This window comes from Pongo abelii, chromosome 1, assembly GCF_028885655.2.
Source record: "Pongo abelii isolate AG06213 chromosome 1, NHGRI_mPonAbe1-v2.0_pri, whole genome shotgun sequence".
NCBI lineage: Eukaryota > Metazoa > Chordata > Mammalia > Primates > Hominidae > Pongo > Pongo abelii.
The window spans coordinates 4,217,398-4,233,635 of NC_071985.2; the positions used below are offsets into that span (position 1 = coordinate 4,217,398).

Sequence of the window (16,238 nt, forward strand, 5' to 3'; positions counted from 1 at the left end):
CCGTCTCTACTAAAAATACAAATAATTAGCTGGGCGTGGTGGCCAACGCCTGTAACCCCACCTACTAGAGAGGCTGAGGCAGGAGAATTGCTTGAACCCGGAAGGCAGAGGTTGCAGTGAACCGAAATTGCGCCACTGCACTCCAGCTCAAAACAAACAAAAACAAAGTTAAATAGAACAGCCTCTCGAGTCCTTTTAATTTAGCATTCTTGTCCCCTCATGTCACTCTGCTAACAACGTTCTATGTCTTCCCTCCTCCTGGAGGTGTTTTAGTCCATTTGGGCTGTTCTAACAAACATCATAAACCGAGTAGCTTATAAACAACAGACACTTATCGGTCGCAGTTCTGGAAGCTAAGAAGCTCAGCGCCTCAGTGACCGGTGAGGGCCCGCCTCCTCACCCAGGGCACATTCTTGCTGTGTCCTCACAGGGCAGAAGACGCGAACGCTGGTCTCTTCAGCTCTGTATAAATTTTCTAATCCCATTGATGAGGGCTCCACGCTCATGACCTCGTTGCCTCCAAAGGCCTCACCTCCTAATATCATGGGGGCTTAGGTTTCAACACAGGACTTTTGTGGGGACACAAACATTCATTCCACAGCAGAAAGCAAAAGCCAAAGTCCTTTACAAAACCACCCACGAGGCTGCTGGTGATGTGTTTTCCTCTCTCCCCTCTCTCCTCTCTTAGCCACTTCCCATCATTCCCCGCAGGCAGGAGTCTCTTGTGCTCCACCTCTTCCAGGTATTTGCTCCAATGTTACCTGAATTCTTTTGTCTTCCTCCCCCAACCTCCCCAGCTTTATGGAGGTATAATTGGTATACAATAACCGCATATAGGCCGGGCACGGTGGCTCACGCCTGTAATCCTAGCACTTTGGGAGGCCGAGATGGGTGGATTGCCTGAGCTCAGTAGTTCACGACCAGCCTGGGCAACATGGTGAAACCCTGTCTCTACAAAAATACAAAAAAAAATATCAGCCGGGGGTGGTGGTGAGCGCCTGTGATCCCATCTACGAGGGAGGCTGAGGCACAAGAATTGCTTGAACGCAGGAGGCGGGCGTTGTAGTGAGCTGAGACGGTTCCACTGCACTCCAGCCTGGGCAACAAAGTGAAACTTTGTCTCAAAAAAAAAAAAAAAAAAAAAAAAAGAAAACCCTGCATATAACTAATAAATATATACATATTTGGTGAGTTTGGACAGACATACACACGCATGTTACCATCACCACATTCAGGAAAATGAACATATCCATTACCTCCAACAGTTTCCTTGTGTACCTTTGTCCTTTTTTTTTTTTTTTTTGAGATGGGGTTTTGCTCTTGTCCACGCTGGAGTGCAATGGCGCAATCTCGGGTCGCCGCAACCTCTGCCTCCAAGGTTCAAGCGATTCTCCTGCCTGAGCCCCTCTAGTAGCTGGGATTACAGGCGCCTGCCACCGAACCCGGCTAATTTTGTATTTTTAGTAGAGACCATATTGGTCAAGCTGGTCTCAAACTCCCGACCTCAGGTGATCCGCCCGCCTTGGCCTCCCAAGGTGCTGGGATTACAGGCTTGAGCCACACTGCGCCCGGCTGCGCCCGGCTCTTTTTCTTTTTCTTTCTTTTTTTTTTTTTTTTGAGACGGAGTCTCACTCTGTCGCCCAGGCTGGAGTGCAGTGGCGCGATCTCGGCTCACTGCAAGCTCCGCCTCCCGGGTTCACGCCAATCTCCTGCCTCAGCCTCCCGAGTAGCTGGTATTACAGGCGCACGCTGCCACGTCCGGCTAATTTTTTGTATTTTTAGTAGAGACGGGGTTTCACCGTGTTAACCAAGATGGTCTTGATCTCCTGACCTCGTGATCCGCCCACCTCGGCCTCCCAAAGTGCTGGGATTACAGGCGTGAGCCACCACGCCCGGCCTTTTTTTTGTTTTTTTTTTTTTGAGACGAAGTTTTGCTTTGTCCCCCAGGCTGGAGTTCAGTGGCTCAAATCTCAGCTCACTGCAACCTCCGCCTCCCAGGTTCAAGTGATTCTCATGCCTCAAGCTCCTGAGTAGCTGGGATTACAGGCGGCCACCACCACGCCTGGCTATTTTTTGTGTTTTTAGTAGAGATGGGGTTTCAACATGTTGGCCAGGCTGGTCCCGAACTCCTGACCTCAGGTGATCCGCCCACCTCAGCCTCCCAAAGTGCTGGGATTACAGGTGTGAGCCACCACTCCCGACCTTGTTTTTTGTTTGTTTGTTTTTGGGCGGAGGAGAATAACATTTAACATAAGATCTTAACGGGTTTTTTCTTTTTCTTTCTTTTTTTTTTTTTTTGAGACAGGGTCTCCCTCTGTTTTCCAGGTTAGAGGGCAGTGGTACAATCACGGCTCACTGCAGCCTTGACCGCCTGGGGTCAAGTGATCCTGCTACCTCAGCCCCTTGAGTAGCTCGGACTACAGGTGTACCACCACAGCCACCTAATTTTAATTTTTTGTGGAGATGGAGTCTCACTGTGTTGCTCAGGCTGGTTTCGAACTCCTGGCCTCAAGCCATCTTCCCATCTCGGCCTCTCGAAGTGCTGGGATTACAGACATGAGCCGCTGGGCCTGGCCATTAAATTTTTAAGTGCAGGATACTTTGTTAACTGCAGATCTCTGAAACTTCCTCATCTTTATGACTATAAAATGTTTTTGAGAAGGTATTGAAAAAATATTTGCTGAATAAATTGTGTGACAAAGTATAGCATTTCCTTTGCTTAAACCTCAAAAATGTAAGCTAGATATGCAGAGCACCAAAACTTTGTAGTTACCTCTCACAGATCAATTATTCATAGGTCATTCTTGAATCATTTTTTGTTATTGAAAATTGTCTCCTCCTGCACGCGGTATTCTTGGTAGCCTCTAGGATTTCACAAAGGGGGATTTTAAACTGTCTTATAGGTCCTTCCGAGATTTACAGGAAGTGACCTGCACTTTAACGGGTCTCTGTAGAGCGGGACTATCATGATAGCATTAAAAATATAAGAAGCAAAAATGGTCAATAAGATGTCACCATTTGTACTTTGAAGTGGTAACATAAGACTATGGAATGGCATATTTCCCCTGTTTGTGAAAAGGATAGTATGATGATGGTTCTTTGAGCAGGAACTATTTTTCTTTCAAATGTTGTCTAAGGCAGCACAATGTAACAGAAAGCCCATTGGTGTGGGGGTGAGGGTCCCAGCTTCCTGGGCAGTAAAATGAACAGGCCTGCAGATCGATCTCCAGGCCTCATCCAGCTCTAAAGTTCTCCAAAACTTTTGGAGATAAAGCCATAGAACTTTCTTGTGAGCATCAAAAGTTGTATTTCATGTTTATTATTGCAACTGACTTAATGTTCCAAGAGTGACTGTTACAGATCTACTATATGTAGATAAACAAACTTTGTTTTCATAGTTTAGTGTTTTCCAGTAAATGAAATTTGTTTTCATATAACTAATATTTAAAGGTGTAAATAATATCTAGGACACATAAATTTAAGGAACCATCAAAATTGTATTTAACTCTGATTCATTAAGGGATTAATTATCTAGTTTGTGAACATGTAAGCCCCCTGTAGCTCTCTTCCCATTTCTGAACAAAAACAAAATTTCAAATTCCAGTTTGTGGCTTATTTACAACCTTCAAAATTATAACCGAAGGCTAAAATGAGTTTCTGGCACTGTTTGGAAGTTTCTATTTTGGGGGCTATCCTCACCACTTAACTTGAACTGGGGTCCATTAATTTCAAGTCAAATCATTTCACAAACGTTAATATTTCACGTATACATGACTGCAAGGTATGGGAGAATGCTTCATAAAAGCTATTGAAAATAAACTTGAAAAATAAAATCTATCAATCAGTTAAATCATATTAGCCTATGGGAGAAATTTCAATGTGTATACTTCCAAATTTCAAATTAATAATGGGGCAATATTATTGTGCCACCTAGAGCACCAAACAGTGGGTATAAACCATCTCCTTAATCAGATGGAACACTGGCTGGACACTGCAGATTATCTGGGGTTTAAGATGTTAACTTCTGTCACGAATCTAAATTCTGACTTCCCTATCTGAAACTTCGAGAACATCACATCTTTTATTTAAAGGGAAAAAGTAAACTTCTAACATAGAAAATAACGGATTTCTTTTCAAGAGCGATAGTCCATTTTTCTTTTTACAAAATCACAGCCCTTGATTTTTCATAAACTTTAAGTTTCAGAATAATTTGGTCAAGAGTATTTCTACAGGAATAGGAAGAGAATCAAGTGGGCCTATAATCAAAGACCTAGCTGGGTCTCACCCTCACGGTTACCTACTGGGACTTCGTAGCCGATGACCAGGTCCTAAAGTGGACAGAACAAGTCTTACTGGAGGTCCGTCTTTGTGGTAGGTACAGAAAACTTGGAAATGCAATTCTGAGGTTTATTCAGGGTTATTAAGAGCATGAGAATAGCTGCCCTGCAAAGGCTGGTAAACTAAGGTTTGCAGGACGGAGTAGTAAGCAAAGCCTCTACTTCCCAGGCCCCGCACCCGGGGTGTGGAACAGACAAAAGAACGGTTCTGCCCTTGCCCTTCTCGAACTTAAAATCCAATTCGCAAGGCAGGACCTACACAAATTAAACCAAATACAGTATTATGAGGAAAAGAGCCCCTGCGTATAACAGTTGCCAATGTATGCTATACCAGTCAAAACTGAAATACGATTTGAAGGAGTTTTAAACGAAGAGCTGGAGAAACACATAAGAAGGCAGATCTAAGATGGAAGAAAAGGCGCATTCGGGTTGAAACGCCAAGTTGAGGACTGAAGAAAGCATTTGGATAAAGCAGCCTCCAAGCTGGGAAGGAGAACAGCCAAACGAGTATAGCCACCAAAGACCCAGAAAGGCCAATAGATCGTGCAGTGAGTCGGTTTAACCGAAAGGCGGTTTCCTTTTCCTCCATTTGCTCAGTCCCAATTGGAAGCGCACTGCGCGGCCTGCGCCGCGCTCTCGGCCCGGGTTCGGCGTGGGGGCGGGGAGGTAAGTACGGTAATGGGCGGGGCCGAGCGCGGGCGCGCTCCGGCTTTCCTCCTGCGCAGCGCTCCCGTCAGCGCAGGGGGCGGGGCGCCTATATTACGTGCGCGGCGCCGCCCCTGCGAGAGGACGTTGCGTGCTCGCTCGCGCCAGGCGAGTCTCCGCGTCTCCCTCGCGAACTCGGTGAAAGGAATTGGCGCCGTTCGACACCAGGCGGATCCGCTCTGCAGCACGAACCCATCTCCAGCCGCAGCCGCAGCCGCCGCCCGGGCCGAGGAGCAGCCGCAGCAGCCGCCACCAGTGGCCGAGTGAGCGGAGCCGAGTTTGAGGCAGCGCCTAGCGGTGAATCGGGGCCCTCACCATGAGTTCCTCGCCTGTTAATGTAAAAAAGCTGAAGGTGTCGGAGCTGAAAGAGGAGCTCAAGAAGCGACGCCTTTCTGACAAGGGTCTCAAGGCCGAGCTCATGGAGCGACTCCAGGCCGCGCTGGACGACGAGGAGGCCGGGGGCCGCCCCGCTATGGAGCCCGGGAACGGCAGCCTAGACCTGGGCGGGGATTCCGCTGGGCGCTCGGGAGCAGGCCTCGAGCAGGAGGCCGCGGCCGGCGGCGATGAAGAGGAGGAGGAAGAGGAAGAGGAGGAGGAAGGAATCTCCGCCCTGGACGGCGACCAGATGGAGCTAGGAGAGGAGAACGGGGCCGCGGGGGCGGCCGACTCGGGCCCGATGGAGGAGGAGGAGGCCGCCTCGGAAGACGAGAACGGCGACGATCAGGGTTTCCAGGAAGGGGAAGATGAGCTCGGGGACGAAGAGGAAGGCGCGGGCGACGAGAACGGGCACGGGGAGCAGCAGCCTCAACCGCCGGCGACGCAGCAGCAACAGCCCCAACAGCAGCGCGGGGCCGCCAAGGAGGCCGCGGGGAAGAGCAGCGGCCCCACCTCGCTGTTCGCGGTGACGGTGGCGCCGCCCGGGGCGAGGCAGGGCCAGCAGCAGGCGGGAGGTAAGAAGAAGGCGGAAGGCGGCGGAGGCGGCGGTCGCCCCGGGGCTCCGGCGGCGGGTGAGTGCTGCGTTGTACGTTGCGCGCGGCGGGAGGCCCGCGCGGGGTGGGGACCGTGCCCCAGGCCTGCCGGAGCCCCGCAGGGGGAGGGAGCCCCGGGCGGGAGGGCGCCGCGGTGAGGGTGGCGGGTGGGGGAGGGGGCGCGGGGAATCCCAGATTAGCCGAGAGGCCTCGGGCTCGGGGCGTGTGTGCGCGCGCGCGCGCGTTTGTGTGTGTGTGTGTGTGTGTGTGTGTGTGTCGGCGGTGGCAGCGCCTCCATTATGTGGCTCGAGAGCCGGGGGGAGCTGCAGCTGCCGCTGTAGGGGGAGGAGCCGCGGGCGGGCGGCAGGAGGGAGCCCGGTCGGCCCGCGGTGGCGCCGTCGCGCTGCGTGCGCGCTGTGCGGGCACATGTCTCGGTGGGGAGGGGAGAGGCCCCAGGTCCCGGGGCGGGCGCGCTTTGGCGGCTCCTCGGCGCTGTATTGTGCAAGGAGCGCAGGGGCTCGGCGTGACGTCACTTCCGGCGGGCGGAGCCGGGCGGGGCGGGGCGGGGGGCGGAAGATCAGTACAATGCGGCCGCGGGGAGCGCGGGCCCGCGGGGGAGGGGAGCGCCGCCGCGCCGGGCTCGGCCCCTCCCCCTCCCTGCGCTCTCTTCGGGATACACGTGGGCTTCGGGCCTGGGCCGCGCAGTTTTCCTTCGGCTTTCTCGAATCATCGAGGAGACTGGCAAAATTAGTAACGTCTTGAGACTGCGTCACTAGCGCCAATCCAATTCGTAGTTGATTGTTCTTTGAATTCACATTTGAGTCCTCGGTTAAAACCTCAGTTAAAAAGCAGGATAAAGTCGAGCTGCTTTGGTTCTCGGAACGGAAAAGCGTTTTTTTGTTGTTGTTTAGAGGCTTGGCCTTTTATGGGGGTCTTGTGTGTTTTAGGGGACGGCAAAACAGAACAGAAAGGCGGAGATAAAAAGAGGGGTGTTAAAAGACCACGAGAAGATCATGGCCGTGGATATTTTGAGTACATTGAAGAGAACAAGTATAGCAGGTATAGGATGCTCACCTAGTTTTACTCCTCATCCCTTATTCGTTCGTTGATCGGAAAGCTGTATCAGGAGACGATTCTGTCTTTCAGAGCCAAATCTCCTCAGCCACCTGTTGAAGAAGAAGATGAACACTTCGATGACACAGTGGTTTGTCTTGATACTTGTAAGTGAAGCTGTTTCTCCCCAATTATGAAATGCGGTGATGGTGGTGGTGGTTTTTTTTTTTTGGTTCCCGAATGTTAGAAAACAGTGCTTAAGCGCAGCAAAACTTGGGTTAGTTTTTTTAAAAGCAGGAAGATAATGGTTTACATTCAGAACCTAGTAGTTTAATATTTAGCACGGCATCAGTTGTATTAAATGGATTATTTTACAAGCTCTAGGAGTTTCATATTTTTATGACTTGAAAGTTCTCATTCTTAAGAAATGTAAAATTAATGCCAGTTTTTGACTAGCTAACGGAAATTTGTAACACTACCTATAATTTAGCCTTACAGGCTTCTACAATAAAGTAATTCATTTTTTTGTGGAATTATATTAAGTGAGCTATTTGGGCTAGTTAAATATTTACTAATGACTTCTCCCATTAGCACACAAGTATATTATTCCCTATTCTAAAAGATTGTAATATTACTTTTTCAATAACTGCTCTTTTGTTCTCAATTCCAGTTCAGTAGCTGCTGCTTTAAACATAAGTTGATTTCTTCCAAAGACCTGAGGCAGCAGCAGTGGGCTATCACTGGGCCACTAGCTTTCTTCAGCAGCGAATGGTATCAATGGCAGTGCAGCACTGTACATACTGCTACTTTACCCAGTTGGGTTGCAATTGAGTGAGAAAGTATTGCAAACCTCTAAGTGGGCTTTGACTGTCAGACTTGTATTTTTTTTTTGTTTGTTACAAAAAAACGTAGTTGGTTTAGTGATGAGAATGCACAACTCTGGGTGTGATAAATAGACCAAAGGATAAAAATAACTGTTTCAAAAGTATCAGCTGTGGTGTCAGCCTGCTGTGTTAGATGGAAGGCATTGGAGCTTAGCTTCTCATGTTTTCTTGTACAAATTGGCTTTATTCAGATTTGTAAGAGTGTCAATGTAAAACTCTTTCTGACTGGAATATCCTTTACAGAAGGTTCAGATAGTCATCTGAGCCTTTTTAAAAGAAAAAACTGCAGGTGAAAAAGGAGTTAGTTGATTTGAAAGTTTTAGTGAAATTCTGGGTTGTATAAATAAGTTGCTAGGAATTGGCAAGGTAGTGAAGTGGTGACTCACGCAGGTAATGTAATTGTTAGATTTTTTAGCAAATCAGTTAGAAATATGTCAATATAAGTACAATGCTGAATTCAAACAATCTGTTGAATTAAATTTTGTTTATTAGAGTAATTCTAATTTAAGAAAAATTCCAAACTGTAGATTTATTTTTCTTTGATCAGTGAAAAGAAAATGAATTCCAGTTTGACTTTAGCTGTTCAAGTGAGAAGTCTGAGAAAGTGCATGTTAATGAGCCAGTGACCCATAGGTAGCTGGGTTAAAGACACTTTGGATTTGGATAATCCGGGAAGCAATTAATCCCTAATTGTTGAACAGGCAGTCCTGGGTAAAGAGGACCTAAAATGCTGCACTATTAACAGCATTAGACGGCCAGGTTTGTACTTCATAGATGTAGGCTGTCGTCTTCACAAGTTTTAGAAAAAGAATTTAGGAGCTAGAGCCCTGGTGCAGGATCAACAGCAGTTCGTACTCCTATTTTAAAATAATTTGGTCGTGGCCTGCCTTCAGTTTTAATGTGGCACTGGTAAATCTACCTGGTTCTGGCATGCTTCACTTTGATTTCCTGCTATCCTCTACTGCTTGCCTCTAAATCAAGGTAAAGAGCAGAGCAGGTATGTATTAATGTCACATTGTCTTGATTATTTTAAATACTTAAAATATACATGTAAAACCTTGGTATTAGTTTCACAGGCAGTTTAGTTTTCAGTACACAATTTAACAGGAGTGACTTGGTGGGAGTGGGGCTTTAAACTGAAAATTGGAACAACAGCATGATGTGGAGAAAAGTTGTGCAGCATTAAGAAGTACATGCAAAAATTAAGTAACCAAGTTTTGTCTACATAGCAGATATGTTTACATTGGATGTCAGAAGTAACACAGTATTTGATATAATTACAGATAATTGTGATCTACATTTTAAAATATCAAGAGATCGTCTCAGTGCTTCTTCCCTTACAATGGAGAGTTTTGCTTTTCTTTGGGCTGGAGGAAGAGCATCCTATGGTGTGTCAAAAGGCAAAGTGTGTTTTGAGATGAAGGTAAATGTAATTTTATGATTTGTTTGTTTGTTTTTGGAGACAGTCTCACTCTGTCCCCTAGGCTGGATTGCCGTGGTGCAACCTAGGCTCACTGCAACCTCCGTGTCCTGGGTTCAAGTGATTCTCCTTGCCTCAGTCTCTCAAGTAGCTGGGACTAAAGGCAGACACCACCACACCTGGCTACTTTTTGTATTTTTAATAGAGATGGGGTTTCACCATGTAGGCCAGGCTGGTCTCCAACTCCTGACCTCAGGTTATCCACTGTCTCAGCCTCCCAAAGTGCTGGGATTACAGGCATGAGCCACCATGCCCAGCCTTTTTTTTCTTTTTAAAAGAGTGACAGGGTCTCATCATGTTGCCCAGGCTGGTCTTGAACTCCTAAGCTCAAGTGATCTGCCCGCCTGAGCCTCCCAGAATGCTGAAATTAAAGGTGCTTCATACTGCTAAGTTATCAAAGGTACTTATTTTTGAAGCTTCCTGTAAATTAAAAGAGGAGCTTGGAGTCTTCATTTTGTTGTTGTGACAGTTAATCACGGTTGTTATGTTAGAACTTGCCATGCAGAGCTAGGCGATTTTTTATTTAGGGTACTTCATTTTTATCACGCATTTGAAAGGGCCACCAAAGAGTTAAAAATAAAATTTGGTTAGATTACTGCTTTTGTTGGTGAGAAAAACATTACTTGTATCCTTTAATTGGCTTTAAGTTAAAGACAGACAACATGAACTTTAAAAATATTAAGTATTCTTTTAAATATGGATCAAATAAGTATTAAACTCTTTAAATTTCAAGTTGTAAGCAAATCAGTTTAAAGTTCTTAGAAATATTGGGGGTGGGCTAGAGTGTGCCTTCTTTGTATTTATAGCTAGAGGAAGATTAGCCCATGGCGCAATGAAATAAGCCAGAGTTAAGGGGTTACCTCCTTGGTGTATTATTTTAATTATTTAATGATTTGACTTTCAGGTTACAGAGAAGATCCCAGTAAGGCATTTATATACAAAAGATATTGACATACATGAAGTTCGTATTGGCTGGTCACTAACTACAAGTGGAATGTTACTTGGTAAAGCTTCTTTTTGACTGATGTGGGCTCATGAATGTTCAGGAGGGTCTGATTTCAGTGTTTTTTAACTAGAGGGCATTCTAAGCCTTTTGTCTGTTTTTATCTATTCTGTTAATACTTCAGACAAGTAATATTAGCACATAGTAGGCACAGGCTACATTTTAGTTTTTGTTCTTTTATTAGAAGTTTATGACCGATGGTCGAAATAAAATCTTACCCATGATATGCAAATTGTCAACTAATTTGGTCTCTGCATATATATCCCTCCTAACTTCCATCAATTCTGGTACAGAGATAGAAAAGTAATAGTGTCAGTGACAGGTGATTAGGTTATATGCTTATTTCTCTTGTAGCCTACGTCTTAAGTAGTAAAATAGATGAGTCTTTGGACTATTTTAAAAATCTACTTCATGAAGGTTAATTGTTTTCTTAGGTGAAGAAGAATTTTCTTACGGGTATTCTCTAAAAGGAATAAAAACATGCAACTGTGAGACTGAAGATTATGGAGAAAAGTTTGATGAAAATGATGTGATTACATGTTTTGCTGTAAGTTAAAGCTAACTTTCTATGTATAAATGGCAAAGTTAGTAGCTATATCTAGGAACTTTAAAGAAGCTTTATTGAGGTCAGTTTTCAATATGAGCAACAAAATACACCAGTCCCTGGATTAGTGTAAAGACTTCATTCAGCAGTTGAATTGGGAAAATACAGGACATTTTTGAGGAACTCACTAATTCATTTTGACTGAAAACGATGAACATGAAATTGACCTAGAAAATTTAGTCTAGCTTCTAGGTCAGTATGGTTTTGGTTCTGGAGATAACGTGCTTCATGGTTTACAAACATCAGATTTCTTAACTGTGTAGCCCTTAAAGGCCACCTAATAGTTCTTTAACCTGTAGCTTCCACAGGATAAGCTTTGCTCCTAATTTTAATTTTTAGTTTTTTAGAAAGTTTAAGGAAGCAGATTTTAACTGTTGAATTTTTTTTTGTTTAACAGAACTTTGAAAGTGATGAAGTAGAACTCTCCTATGCTAAGAATGGTCAAGATCTTGGCATTGCCTTCAAAATCAGTAAGGAAGTTCTTGCTGGACGGCCACTCTTCCCGCATGTTCTCTGCCACAACTGTGCAGTTGAATTTAATTTTGGTCAGAAGGAAAAGCCATATTTTCCAATACCTGAAGAGTATACTTTTATCCAGAATGTCCCCTTAGAGGATCGAGTTAGAGGACCAAAGGGGCCTGAAGAGAAGAAAGATTGTGAAGTAAGTGATTTTTTTTTTAGACTGTGGCATTTGAATATTGCTTGCCTGGCACAAAATGACATTTAGAAGAACTAGATGATTAGTCAGTTTCATTTACTTTCTGCTGTGCATATTGCTCTTAAGTAATTGTTTCCCCCTTATGTTGACTGTTAATCTTTCCATAAACACAAATTTTTGTTTCTTAGTATAAGGGCTATGAAAACTTAGATATTTAAATTGGCCTTAAAAAACAATATTTAAAGAGTTATTAGGTGGTGTCTACTGACAGTGAAATCACATTTCTTTTGTTTTCACTAGGTTGTGATGATGATTGGCTTGCCAGGAGCTGGAAAAACTACCTGGGTTACTAAGCATGCAGCAGAAAATCCAGGGAAATATAACATTCTTGGCACAAATACTATTATGGATAAGATGATGGTAAGTAAAATGTTTAGGGCCTGATCTCAGTGTTTAAAATAGACTAGGAGAGGCTGGGCATGGTGGTTCACGCCTGTAATCTCAGCATTTTGGGAGGCTGAGGTGGATGGATCACCTGAGGTCAGGAGTTTGAGACCCACCTGGCCAACATGGCAAAGCCCCGTTCCTACTAAAAATAAAAAAATTAGCTGGGCGTGGTAGTGGGTGCCTGTAATCCCAGCTGCTCGGGAGGCTGAGGCAGGGACAATTACTTGAACCTGGGAGGCAGAGGTTGCAGTGAGTTGAGATCATGCCATTGTACTACAGTCTGGGCAACAGAGCAACACTCCGTCTCAGGGAAAAAAGAAAAAAAAAATTATAGACCGGGAGGTATTCTAGGTAAACCCTTTTGCCTTTGTCTCTATCCATTTTGTTAATATCTTAAAGAGATGGGAGGAAAGGCAAGATTAAGTTGGTTCTTTCAACTCTATGAGGGTAAACTGCCTTCCAGTGGCTAGGCTTCTGTTTTTTTTCCGTAGTGTTTTTGAGCTCTTAACATCTAGCAGCTAAAAAGAATTGAGTAAGTGTAAGGTCTTGTTACATAGTTTAAGTGACCCTGTTTTTGTAGCAGTAATGGACAAAGGTAATACTTAAATTATAAAACGTTGCCTGCTTTATATATAGATATGAGTTGAAGTTTTAAAAGCATAACTTATTAAAATTCACAAGTTCAAGGGGAAATTTTAACTTTTGAATATAGGTGGCAGGTTTTAAGAAGCAAATGGCAGATACTGGAAAACTGAACACACTGTTGCAGAGAGCCCCCCAGTGTCTTGGGAAATTTATTGAGATTGCTGCCCGAAAGAAGCGAAATTTTATTCTGGATCAGGTACGCTGTAGCTTTGAAGTTGAAAAATATTAACTGATAATTTAGATAGATTGATGTAGAATTAATGTTTAGGGTTGTAAACATAAATTTCTTTTTTTAAAGACAAATGTGTCTGCTGCTGCCCAGAGGAGAAAAATGTGCCTGTTTGCAGGCTTCCAGCGAAAAGCTGTTGTAGTTTGCCCAAAAGATGAAGACTATAAGCAAAGAACACAGAAGAAAGCAGAAGTAGAGGGGAAAGACCTACCAGAACATGCAGTCCTCAAAATGAAAGGCATGGAATTTTAATTCTGTTACTGTTTAAATCTTTTTAAAAAAAATTTTTTTCCCCTACATATTCTGCTTGTGTAACTATGTTAAATCTGTTAGGACTTACGCCTCTGAAAAGTTAACATTTTTTCCAGCAATACTGCTTCAGGAATTAAAATTGCAGTTGTTAAATATGCATATATGTTTGGTCTGTTTTTGTTTATTTTTAGGAAAATATGTTACTAAACCTCAAGAATTGTTAGCTTTAGGATTGTGAGGATTCGTGGTGGGTTTCTAAGTTAATAATATGACTTTGTTTCCTGCAGGAAACTTTACCCTCCCAGAGGTAGCTGAGTGCTTTGATGAAATAACCTACGTTGAACTTCAGAAGGAAGAAGCCCAAAAACTCTTGGAGCAATATAAGGAAGAAAGCAAAAAGGCTCTTCCACCAGAAAAGAAACAGAACACTGGCTCAAAGAAAAGCAATAAAAATAAGAGTGGCAAGAACCAGTTTAACAGAGGTGGTGGCCATAGAGGACGTGGAGGATTCAATATGCGTGGTGGAAATTTCAGAGGAGGAGGCAAGTTAATTTTGAGTGTTCTGTATTTAGTTCAGGATCGAAACAAGTGATAATTTTATAGTTTGGATGTAGCTGAAGTTTCTTCCTCATTAATGGTATGCTGTCACAGTAACTAGTTTAAAGTATTCATGTGATTTGATATTAAATACACCTCGGTCATGTTAATGGTTAGAATTAAACATGTCTTTTGTCTTTAAACAATTATTTTTGGAGAAAAAGGAACAATCTAGAGGAATCCTAAGTCTTCTGTATAAGTAGGGTACAATATACAATGAAACTAAAACAGCTCTTGTTTTTTAGCCCCTGGGAATCGTGGCGGATATAATAGGAGGGGCAACATGCCACAGAGAGGTGGTGGTGGCGGAGGAAGTGGTGGAATCGGTTATCCATACCCTCGTGCCCCTGTTTTTCCTGGCCGTGGTAGTTACTCAAACAGAGGGAACTACAACAGAGGTGGAATGCCCAACAGAGGGAACTACAACCAGGTAATGATTCAAGATCCCTGGAAGCATGATTGATAGCTGTATAGCTTAGTCTGGAAAGGTATGAGCTTTATGTTGGGGTGTCTTAGTAGTCCATAAGGAACATGATAGGCATTGACATAAGGAAAATTCAATTAGTAATGGTGAAATGAGTCTACTTACTTTTGAGTTTTTTCAGGTGTCCTAATTAACAAGTCAGATGCATTTCTCATAATGAATAAAAAATTAAAACATTAAGAAACCAGCAGAGGGTATCCAGAATTTGTGTATTGCCCCCTAAAATTAGGGGCTAGCAACCTGTCCGTTTCTGCTCCTCTCTCCCACCCCCACAAACCTAACAAGCAATTGGGCTCAGAGCTCTTAGAGAGTATTTCCTTTTTGTAGAACTTCAGAGGACGAGGAAACAATCGTGGCTACAAAAATCAATCTCAGGGCTACAACCAGTGGCAGCAGGGTGTAAGTAATTTCTTATGTGCTTTATGTACATTAATTGTATTTTGAGTTCCTAAGATTTATCAGTCTTGAAAAAGATCTTGTCCAGGGATTGAAATGTTTATAAGTGTTAATAGGGTAAAGTGTGAATCGTCTTGCAGTAGTAGCCATAATCTACCTTTTGAAGGCAAAATAGGTTGAAGATTGCTATAAGTTAAATTTTTTTAATAAAGTAATATTATTTAATATATACAGTTCTTTTACTGCTAGCTTTAATTGTGTAAACTAACAAAGTCATGATGTTTCATTTTGTAATGTGTATCGATAATTATGGGATATTAAAACTAAATCTGGTTTGGTAGAAATCAGAGGTATGACAAGTATAAATTTGTTTCCAGCAAATTACTCTGAATTAGATTCATTGTCATTTCCTAAAAACAGTTTGAGTGGCTTATTGATGTTTTTTCTTTAAAAACAAAATTTTCTCTTACAGCAATTCTGGGGTCAGAAGCCATGGAGTCAGCATTATCACCAAGGATATTATTGAATACCCAAATAAAACGAACTGATACATATTTCTCCAAAACCTTCACAAGAAGTCGACTGTTTTCTTTAGTAGGCTAACTTTTTAAACATTCCACAAGAGGAAGTGCCTGCGGGTTCCTTTTTTAGAAGCTTTGTGGGTTGATTTTTTTTCTTTTCTTTTTTGTACATTTTTAATTGCAGTTTAAAAGTGAATCGTAAGAGAACCTCAGCATTGTGCACGATAAGAGAATGTGTCAGTATTTCAGGGTTCTACATTTTATCTGTAAAATGTGACTTTTTTTTTTTTTATCACAACAGAAGTAAAATGTTGCTTTGTACCTGGTGTCTTTTATTAAGAATTTACTCCCCCCATTTCTCACAGAGAATAACAGTCGGGAGTCATTGTCACAATATAATAGAAATGTTAGCAACCAGATTCATGTAAGGACTAAGTGGTCCTCATGAATTGCATTAAGACTCTGTACTGCTCATATTACACTCCATCCTCTCTAGTTTGCTGGGTAGTGGAGGGGGTAAGCTAAATCGTAGTTTCTGACAATAACTGGGAAGGTTTTTTCTTAAAATAACAATGGAATTGGTATAATTGGGATTGAAAACTAAAACTTGGAACTAAGATAGAGAAGATGGAGTGTATGTAGAAGGGCTGTTAAAAATGTAAAACTTGGTTGCATTATTTGTGGAGGCTCAAACTTGTGAAGGTTAAATACCATAATTTTTCCATTTGTTCTGCATTTTGATTCTGAAAAGAAAGCTGGCTTTGCCCATTTCTTATTAAAAAAACTTGTTGTAAATCCAGTTGTCTAATGGGATCTATATGAAGTTAGCCATGTCTGTATGCCCTTCTCCCACAAAATACTGTATAACTAGTGTGCTTGTAGTAGTTAACTCCACCATCTTTGTAAGCTAATGAAATTGTGAGTCACCCATTTATATCTTAATTTTTAATCATGTCAGTTCTTGAATGGGTATCT

The 16,238-nt window shown here is 43.0% G+C and overlaps 1 protein-coding gene across 2 annotated transcripts; it reads left to right on the forward strand.

The window, feature by feature from the left end:
* The first annotated feature begins 4,400 nt into the window (after positions 1-4,400).
* On the forward strand, positions 4,401-16,058 carry HNRNPU (heterogeneous nuclear ribonucleoprotein U). 2 transcript variants are annotated; one of them, XM_009246624.3, is made up of 14 exons: positions 4,401-6,049; positions 6,958-7,069; positions 7,157-7,230; positions 9,231-9,370; positions 10,332-10,431; positions 10,865-10,977; positions 11,432-11,695; positions 11,993-12,112; positions 12,852-12,980; positions 13,083-13,251; positions 13,553-13,807; positions 14,108-14,292; positions 14,674-14,745; positions 15,215-16,058. In XM_009246624.3, exons 1-14 carry the CDS (start codon positions 5,359-5,361, stop codon positions 15,266-15,268), a joined length of 2,478 nt encoding a protein of 825 aa, XP_009244899.2. In that variant the 5' UTR covers positions 4,401-5,358; the 3' UTR covers positions 15,269-16,058. The 2 variants fall into 2 exon arrangements, with proteins under 2 accessions (XP_009244899.2, XP_024111544.1); XM_024255776.2 differs by having other exon boundaries at positions 4,401-5,992.
* The last annotated feature ends 180 nt before the right edge of the window (positions 16,059-16,238 follow it).

Coding starts and splice junctions, on each gene's coding strand:
- HNRNPU (XM_009246624.3), top strand. CDS start 5,359: ATGAGTTCCTCGCCTGTTAATGTAAAAAAGCTGAAGGTGTCGGAGCTG. Junction 6,050..6,957: donor CCCCGGGGCTCCGGCGGCGG/GTGAGTGCTGCG, acceptor TGTGTGTTTTAG/GGGACGGCAAAACAGAACAG. Junction 14,293..14,673: donor ACAGAGGGAACTACAACCAG/GTAATGATTCAA, acceptor TCCTTTTTGTAG/AACTTCAGAGGACGAGGAAA.